This window comes from Hemibagrus wyckioides, linkage group LG10 (genome assembly GCF_019097595.1).
Source record: "Hemibagrus wyckioides isolate EC202008001 linkage group LG10, SWU_Hwy_1.0, whole genome shotgun sequence".
Lineage (NCBI taxonomy): Eukaryota > Metazoa > Chordata > Actinopteri > Siluriformes > Bagridae > Hemibagrus > Hemibagrus wyckioides.
The window spans coordinates 5,933,926-5,944,034 of record NC_080719.1 but is presented as its reverse complement, the minus strand read 5'-3'; the positions used below and the strand labels follow the sequence as shown (position 1 = coordinate 5,944,034).

General features: G+C 39.3%; 1 protein-coding gene across 6 annotated transcripts in view; it reads right to left on the bottom strand.

Moving 5' to 3' along the window:
• Positions 1–1,072: 1,072 nt before the first annotated feature.
• pacsin3 (protein kinase C and casein kinase substrate in neurons 3) overlaps positions 1,073–10,109 on the bottom strand; it is a 30,010-nt gene continuing 20,973 nt past the window's right edge. For 5 of the 6 annotated variants that reach the window (XM_058400771.1, XM_058400773.1, XM_058400770.1 and 2 more), the window contains 5 exons: positions 8,897–9,072; positions 8,020–8,140; positions 6,675–6,802; positions 5,584–5,750; positions 1,073–2,272 (listed from right to left, as the gene is read on the bottom strand). In XM_058400771.1, the coding sequence (XP_058256754.1) occupies positions 2,157–2,272; positions 5,584–5,750; positions 6,675–6,802; positions 8,020–8,140; positions 8,897–9,072 (708 nt within the window). In that variant the 3' untranslated portion in view covers positions 1,073–2,156. The remainder of the gene's footprint in view (positions 2,273–5,583; positions 5,751–6,674; positions 6,803–8,019; positions 8,141–8,896; positions 9,073–10,109) is intronic. The other variant, XM_058400774.1, reaches the window with a different exon arrangement.

Here is a 10,109-nt window from a genome sequence, read left to right as displayed (position 1 = left end):
GACTCCACTAGATCCCTCAAGGTGTGCTGCGGTTTCTGGCACCAAGATTTTAGCAACAGATCCTTTTAAACTTAAAGGATACGATAGATACGATAGATAAAAGGATTTGATAGATACTGACCACTGCAGACCAGGAACATCTCACAACAGCTGCAGTTTTGGAGATGCTCTGATCCAGTGGTCTAGACATCTCAATTTGGCCTTCGTGAAGCTCGCTCAAATCCTTATGCTTGCCAATTTTTCCTGCTTCTAACATCAACTTTGAGGACAAATGTTCATCTGCTATCTAATATATCCCACCCACTAACAGCTGCCATGATGAGATCATCATCAGTGTTATTCACCTCACTGGTCACTGCTCATAATGTTGTTCCTAATCAGTGTACAACATTGCTGATACGGTGATGCTTGGAGACCATTATTTAGAGTAATATTTATTGGAAGGAGTCTCTAGTGTCAAAACCTTGTAAATGTTTTTCAATGTAAACTTTTAAGGTTTTCAGTAACCTGACAAACTGTGTTCCCCTAATCTTATTCCCGAGAAGAAAAACAAAAGAAGGCTATGACTGCAAGAACATAAGTGATCATAGAAACATGTCTCACAGACGTCCCAAAAGAAACGGTAGGTTTTGTCGGTAAATTCAAAATTGTAGATGCTGGAAAATTTACTGTGGTGTAAGAGGAATAAAACACTTCAGGAAATGCTGTTATCGGAAAATAACCAACTTTGAGATAGTAACAGTAACTCTGTCTCACGTTTGGGCTACATCCCACCATACCATTGTTGATTATTTTTCTATAACAGCACTCTTGAAAGTGTTTTTGATTTAATTGGAAATTGTACCTGCGTGCAGTGGCTTCCCTCATTTTTTTTTAATCAATATTAATCTTGATATTACTCTATGATCTTTCCAAGTAGATAGCTAAACAGAAGATATTACAGTGATGCTAAACAGTATGTATTTATTATTATTAATAATAATAATAATAATAATAATAATAATAAATTAATGCTGGAAAGGAAATTAAACCATGCATAGCGACAACACAAATAAACCCCAAAACAAGAATAACTAGCTCATCTGTATTTATTTGGATTTTTTTATTTTACACTGATTAGTAGATGTTGATACAGTAGTTAAAGGTTTACAGTTATGCATCAATAATGGATGTGGAAACCAGAATAATTCATGTCTTCTGACACTTGCACAGTCTGTACAGACAGACAAACCCAGATATGCACACACAAAACACATGCGCTGCTCAGATAACCTCAACTAAGTCATTGGTCTGAGTCTTTAATGTTGCTTTTTGAATTAAAAACAAAAAAATGAAATTAAAAACTATTCGATTTTTCAGCATCCGTCGGCTTCAAAAATACAAATTCCTTTAGGACACGTGAACACTTAACTGGTCTTACAGAGCCCATTTTTGATCAGTAAATTTCTTTGCATCGTACAAATCCAGAATATTCTACAAAACTAAGCGTTCATGCTTAAAAGAAAGATTAGAAAACTGCCAATGCATTTTAGGAATGCTACAGCGATTTAGAACGATGTGCAGCAAGAGTTCAGCCCAGTTGTCCTCAAGTACTAATCCTGTTAAAGAAAAAAATAATATCTATATATGTACACAGCAACATACATTTGTGAGAAAAACAAAAGTCAATGTGATCTGGATGAAATAAATACTTAAACTGATTTCTGATGTATCTGAAATTCACAAATACAGGACAGATGTATCAGAGTAAAACAAATCTCCCGCAGCCTCCATAGTGTAGATGCAGCCCCATGATACCCCGGAAAAGTAAATATATTTATCCCTTTAGAAAAGCAAAAAGTCTGTAATGAGCATGGTGAGGTGACGGTACTGTAACTCTTCAGCTCTGCTCAATATCCGTCCCTTGAATCTTCCAGAAAAGGCACTGTACCTGTAAAGTCTCTCACAAAGCCATGACTTATGCCTTGGCACCATGAACCTCAAAGTATACAAGATGTGAGCTTTTTTGTTTTTTTCTCTGGTGGGTCCTGTGTAAATGTAGCAATGGCTGGCAGGGCCTCTAGAGCGCCGGGGTGGGCCCCGCTGGCACAGTTCAGTGTGATCAGCTCAGTGATGGTATGGTCTTCTCAAGGAAGGTGCTGGGTCTTGGTGGGACATCAGGAGTCAATGACTTGGACATAGTTAGCAGGGTAGAGGCCCACCTCGCCGCTGTCCAGCTGCCCTTTGCACCAGCCTTGCTCGTCCTCCTCTCCCAACTTCATCAACTCTTCACCTGCCAATCACAGATGTGTTAAGCTCCTGCATTCGATTTTAACATTGAAACTACTAGAGTTACTGCCAATCTGCACTGCAAGTGACTAATCATAACTGAATGGTGACCTTAACTATTAGTGATTTGATTTATGGCTATAGATAAGACCATGTAATATTACTACGTCTGACTTACAGTATTCAGGGGTTGTCCAATCTTATCTGTAAAGGGCTGGTGTGTGTGGGTCCAATCAAGCAGGAGCCACACCTGATTCCTTCTGTTTCATCAGTCAGTCTTGGCTTTCAGTAGACTTAGGCGTGGCTTCTGCTTGGTTGAAATGAAAACCTGCACCCACACCAACCCTACTGCTACAGACTCTTAACAGATGACAAACCTCTGCCATGTAGTCACAATAAATAATAATCAAGTTGTCAGGTTTTTAATCAAACCAGACAGGGTCAATAAAAGAACCAATCTAGGAAACAATACTCTTTCTGACCCAACATCTCTAGTAGGCCTACTGTGGCTAGTGTCCTGTCAGCTAAATAATATGATCAGCCACAATGAGAGAATCTTTTACAGAAGCAATGCTAGATCATGTTTTAAAAAACTAAAGTCAGTGAACTTTGAAAACGCAGATTTCTGAGTTTAGTCTGTGCTAAATACATTGCTTTGACCACCTCTCTAATGCATCCCTGTGGGATTGTCACAAACGCTTCAGTCATCTTACAAATTTGACTGACAATAGACAGACACTTCATTTTTGCTAAATGGTCACGATCATAAAAATGGTCAATGGTCATTTTACCAATATATGATCAAGTCAAAGTATAAAACAAATAAAACTACTGAAAGTACTGCTGCAAAAATATAAAATTTTTTTTGTTATTCATCAGATTTCCTGTTTTTAATCACCACCCTAAGTATGAGCTCAAAGCTCTTTACTTTATTTATATTATATATGGATTTTCCAGAAACATTAATGAAATGTTTTTCTCCACAAACCAGCTTTTTGTCCTCCATTATATGATAGCTTCCAGCCCTAAGAGGGAGAAATGTGACCTGTGCTTCCTCTGAGACGCGTCTTCTCAAATTTTCTGCATCACGGGAGTGGGGAAGGGGGTCGCAGAGGGGGGTATATTCTACATCTCCCCCCTGGTGCATGCTCACAGATGGCTATGATTGACTAGTGTCCCTTTAGTTGATAGGGGAGAGACCAACATCTGCAATCCTTCTCACCCAGACAGCATATAGCTGCTTTTGCCGTCTCAGATTTCCAGTCAAAGATGACCGAATTAATTGACAGGATATGACTTCACCAGTCCATAAGCTGAACGCTTTTCTGTTGAGCCTGCTTGTAGCTTCTTTACGTCAGCAAATTTACAAAATGAGATTAAGTGAACTGTAAGTGCTAAATTAAATTGGTGGCAGTGTGGGGGACTTTTTTTTGCTGCTTAGGCCATCTGTTCATTATTAAATTGAAATTACATAAAATATCCAACACCAACTGTAGCTTGGAAAAATTAAGCTGCAGTGTATTCCAAATGCTAGTTACTTTCACCCCTGTTACAACACCCTTTAGGGCAGAACTTGTAGTGGGAACTACCACTACCAGAAGATTTACATGGATTCCCACTAGCCCATATCTGTGTTCAGAAAGCTTCAGAATGGACCACAGCCAATGTCTGGGGAGAAGCGTCATTTTTAAACCGTGCAGTTCATTGGATCCTCATGACTGGAACTGTGAAGTAATGGTTCATCTGGACTACCAGAAGCCCAGACTGGGCAACACAAAAAGGTTGCATATGCAGGTAGTATTAACTCTCATCTCAGCAGATTGTCAGACAGGAAGCACATGGGACAAAGGTTAGGTTGAGGAATATCTTGGATGAGTTTAATATGCTTATACATTCCTCTATAGTTTAATCCTTGTCACGGTCATTGGGGTTTTAGATTGTGGGACAGAGAATCACGTGGATTCGTTTGAGTAATAGCTTGGTACTGTAGTAGTGGGTTCTAAACAAACATGTTTTGCAAATTTTTGGATACAATTAGTCCAAGGACAGACTACAAAACTAGTATGTAGCTGGGCAGATGAGAATTTAGAGCCTAGTACTGGCTCTTTGGGAGTACTAGGATTTGAACTCACAACCCATAATGCTGCCCATGTAGGTTTAACAGGCTCTAGAAATGAATTTTTGAAATAAACCACTACCTAATTATTATTTGCATACTAGCTGGGTGGAATCCAGTGAGACTGTAAATCCTCCAGCAGATGGCAGTGATAACTTTAGGATAGAGGCGCTCGCTTGTTCATTATATTTAGAATCCTGGCGCAGTGACGTGGCTGGAAAGGATCATGACTACGCTTGATCCTCTGTAGAATATGAATAAGCCAAAACAAAAGATTTTGTGGTAGGCTGGAAAGAATAAACCCTACCAAAAATATATCAGTGTTATATAAGCAAAATATGAACCATGAGAATACATTATATGCCAGAATAATATTGTAGAACTGTTTGATCCTCTTATGGCTGTTGAAGGAGAGAAGATCTCACAACACTGCAATCTGTAATATTACATTCATCATCATAGTACTTTCTGGAAAATTATAACATGAGACCTTTCTCTTGTTGAGTATCATAACCTCGCTCTAAACCATTTCATACAGTCTTTGTGTGCCTTAAATCTGATTCATCATCTTACTGGCTTCAAATTCCCAAACCATTTAACACATTACAAATGAAGCCGCAAGACGAAGGGTTGTATGAGCTAGTGTGAGAAATCTGACATGCTACTTTCATTCTAGTTATATGGTTCTCAAATCCATTCCGAAAACCAATACATTCCAAATCAAACCATGCTTTTAAAAAAAGACAGTGCTGTGTATAAGTGTGATTACTCATGGGCCGATGGTGAGACAATAAAAGGACATACAAGGATTTCCTCGTATATCAATCTTGGGAATCTGTCCAATCGCAGACATTTTCCGAGATTGATGCGACATTAGCCGTAGGAAACCCCGGATTAAATATCCTTTTAGGTAATTGAGCTCAGAATCACAACAAAAGCACCCATAGTCAGATTTGTCCAGCTCTGTTCGACATGTCCGTCATCAGGCAGAACGATCAACCAATTACATACAGTAGCTTTCCGTTGTTGATTGTCGAGCTGGTCCGAGACCAGGACTAACGCGAAGGCAGAGCTTTAAGACGAATCTCACCACTCCACACGCCATGATCATGCTCAAACGCAGCGTACTACGGGCCAACATGGTGTATGTGTGTTTGTACATGTGTGCGCCATTAATAAGCATTAGTAGGGATTAATACCTGCTTTAAAGCTCAGCTCATCAGATTCTTGGCCAGTGTAATCATACAGTGCTCTAACGCGCACACCCGCTACCTTCTCCTCTTCTTCAAGCTCAACTCCGTTCGCCGCTATATACTTCTTAGGGCTCTCTTCATCAGACCAGTCTGAAGAGTAGTCTTTGGCAGCTCTGTGTTAGCCAGGAGACAAAACAGAGGTTACAGATCTGATATTTCAATAACAGTTCTCAAAATAAACATTTCATATGGAAAATAACTAACCTGTTAATATTAAGTGTAACTATAAATAGATAAAAAAAAAAAAAGTAGTGCACCATTTATTTGTTGGCAAACTTCTGAAAGCAGTACATACAGTATGTTTCTCCTTTGGTAAACAAGCCAGTAATAGAACGGCACTGATGTTTTAAACCCGTTACGTCAAGTACCAGAATGTGCTTTGTTAAATGTTGTTGCAAAGGCATCTGTTCTGTTGCCCCCTGATGAACAGATGGCCATAAAGGGCAAGCAGATATATATTGGACTCTGCTGCTTGTAGTGCTACAGATATTTACAACCTACTTGATTTTATATAGAGAATAGTTCATTCCCTGGATATCAGCTTAAGACTGTGTCCATATACCAACCCCACACAAGCATGCAGATATTGTGCTGAATGAGCCCAGAATGCTAGAGTAGCAATTATATTGTGTACATCGACTAGCAGGACAAAGCCTCCAGAGGGAACCGCTGTTACCATAAGAATACAGATAGCTAAAAGAGCAAAACCCACTCAAGTTGAAAGGTTTATACATAGTCAAGAGCTCTAGAATATATATATCATATAATGAGTACTACAGGTCAATCTTGTGTCTCTCAAAAAACCTGCGACGAGTTGAGAGGGGAAACGAGGAACGTTTGTCGCAAGCATCAATTTTCCCTTGAGAAAAAGCAGCTCAAATAACAAGCGATATTTTCTTTCTATCTGTAATCCCATAGCTCTCAGAGTAAGCATTCCTAATACCAAATACATAGAACAACATTCTGAGAAGATCATCGAGGAAAAAAGAGCTGCATCAAGTCGAACACAACAGGAAAGCCAAAATGTGCGTGTTTACCGGATGGTATCTTGTGGTGTCTGAGGCGCTTCATCAGGAGCAGAGACGATGTTAGTCAAAGTGACATCATCAATTCGGCTGTTCCTCTCTTTGCGGCTGATGGTGCGATTGGACTCTGGAGACCATTCCTGTGCGAAACACACAAAAAGAATTGAGAATATCCCAGGCCCTGAACATACATTAATTCCACAAATATAAATAACAACTCCAGTACAAGTCAGTCCATTAATCAACACAAAAGCATGAACGTTAAATCAATCCTAATGTGATACATGGCAAGCACTATCTCTGTCTTCTCTATGTGGCACATGCTAGATCACTCTAGAGCTGCACAAAGAGCTTCAGTGTTCAGGGAACGAAATGAGGATGAACTGAGAGTCTACTTTAACTCTAGGTTCCACTATGCTTGCTGTCCATCTAAAGAAGCCCCAGAGGCTTGATTAAGCATTGCCCAAAGTATAATATTTGGGTCTAACTTCAGTCGCGCAAAAATAGAACTTAAACTGTGGTGTTGATGGATGGGTAAATATATCCTCAGAGTGAGGGGGGGGTGGTCTGAGAATAAATAAAAGTTGGAATGGAACATAGAAAAAGGGAGTTCTGGCACAGAGAGAAAGATCCTGCATTCCACAAGCCATCCGTGGGCCATGGAAACAACAGAGCATTCACCATCAGCGCATTAGGATTCACTAAGCCCAGAACACATGGTTAGGATGGCTCAACATACATACAGATGCACTTTTTGAGCTTCTACTGGAAATCTCTCAGCTAAACGAATGTTAGAATATGGGTTCTTTAGTTTGTAGCTGAAAAAAATAGCATGCTTGCATTTATAGTCAACATAAAACAAATGGCCTTTGCAGAGTGGAAAACTCCAAATTAATGTTGGTTCATTAGTGCAACTGGTGCCAGTAGCCAGTCTATCTCAAACTGGGGCCAGTTCATTAGTATACCTAAAATTGTGGGAAGATTTAGGACGAGGAATATTTCAGAACTGACTTCAAACTGGAGTTATTTCCTTATTGTACTGTAAAACTGGGGCCAATAAGTCAACTTAAGGTAGCTGAATGCTGGACCTCAAACTGGGGCCACTTTAAAACTGTACCTTAAACTAGGGCCAGTTTTCTGTTGTACCTCATGTTGGGGTTGTACATAAAATTGGGGCCAGTTGACCTCAAACTGAAATTGGCCCAGTTCACGGTTATACCTCAGCCTAGAGGGCGGGGCAATGGAGCTCAAACTGGGACCAGTTCACTGTTCTTGGCAGGACCTCTAACTGAATCCAGATTAGTAATGTATTCAAAATATGGTTAGTTTAAAGCATGGGGCCAGTTCAATACTTTACCTCAAACTGGGGCCAGTTCATGCTCATTCCAGGTCCATGTGTATTCCTCCACCACCGCAGGTCCTCAGTGTCACTGGCTGCATTAATAGTCTGGCTCAGGTCTCGGTACAAAGCCTTAAACCTGAGTGAAAAATTTCCAACGTTTTTTTTTTTTTTTTTTAAACAGTTACAATAGAGAATAAATTTATTAGCTTTTTCACATTTCTTCTTTTTTTATGAGTAATTTATTATGAGGGCAAAAGCATACATGGTGCTTGAGAAGGCATGTAAATTTGGTGGAATGAAGCAACACACCTTAACCAAACACCCTGGATCACAGGGGAGATTCCTGCACACAAATTACACAGGACTAACATCTTGGGAGCAGATAATTACAGGCGGTAGAAGAGAAAAAATACAATGCCATTGTTTTAAAAAGCAACAGCAGGATTTGGGGACATTTTGTCTCAGACAAATTGTCAGGAACGTTCCAATACAAGACATAACAGCTAAAAGCAAGCACAGTTTCAAATGTTAGCCTTGCCTCAACCTTTGTTCTAAAAAAGACTCTAGTTAATGGACAACATGATGTTGAACATTCCTTCTAAGGTAAACAACGATAACGGAGTTCATAGTCAAAGAAACGTAGACCTAATAGTTAACGTTTTGACGTATTTGCTAATACATGACTGAACTATTAAACAGCCTTGAGGGTTCTAAAGCCTGACTACACAAGTTAGAATTGCGAAATACAGGTATGTTTTTTTTTTTTTTTTATAGATCTTAGGGCAGGGATATTCCATCCTTCTAGGTACTGTAAAATATTTACACAAATCGTAATGACCTAAACTTTAACCATTAATTACTTTTAACTTTAAGCAAGACTGCACACACTCACGCTTCACTGCTGGAGAGGTCCAGATGCTGATGGATGTCCAGCATCACCTCCTTAAAGAAGCACAGCCGCTTCTTCTCAGCATCTTGGGTTATCTCGAACATCTGCTCCATATCTTCCATGTACCGTGGGTTACAGCGATTCAGCTCATCCAGGGCTTTCTCATAGCGCTCTTGCGCCTGAGGCGTAACACACAAAAGCAGCCTTTAATTAAAATAAAAATTCTTCCCATTTCAGGACCAAGTGACCAAAAAGCATAGTTTATGCTTACCGTTAAATCTAATTGTAATGAAGCACACAATGTAAACCAAGAATTATGTTACTGCATGTCATAGTGAAGACATTGATAGAAAATTAGTTTGTGGACGTTCTGTTCTGTGAAGTTAGAACCATCAACATTTCCATAATGGTTTGGCTGCAGCACAAAAATACAAAGTAGGAAACCTGCCTAGCGCTCATTTTTCTCATGAGGTCCCGTCCATGAGAAAGACATTTATAAAAAATAAAAATAAAAAAAAAAAGTACAAAGAAGTTGAATTTGCTGCTTGTGAAGTTCTTTAGAAGCCTCCTTTTGCTAATGGCATGCATTTTTTTAGCAATGCACTACAATAACAATAATAATAATTTAAAATAGGGTTTTTTTGGGCACCGAATTATGCAAGACATTATTACTCTGCCAGCAGCAGTGGGTGGCGTTTGTTGTTTTGTCAAGACTTAATTTTCTTTCGCTTTTAAGTATCTGGATTCTGCTCCACTTGAATCTATAGTTATTGTAAGTAAGAGTTTCTCACCTGAACAAACACTCACCAAGTACTGAGACTTGTGAGCTGTGTTAATGAAGGAATAAACTGGACTACATGGAGTGGTTTTCGATCCTCTGCAAAGGAGAGCAGTAATCTAGTCATGTCTCTTTACAGGTGTGTCTTTGCTTACAGGAAATATGAGGGTGTTGGTTTGACTTGGCTTGATTTGTTTGTGTGCAGCGAGATGGCAGCATTGTGGGGCAGTTCCATTTGCTTCCTAAAATGAGCTCACCATCAGCTATTTTTAATTTACACCAGTGAAAAAAGGGAACGGTTGTGTATGTTATGATATGAGGCTAAGCAGTGATGTAGCTTTTATGCAACACGACAATTCCCAAAAAAATGGGCTGTAATTTAGTTTCCTCCAAATCCAACCATGTTGCTTAGAATAAACGGATCAAATATATATTTTA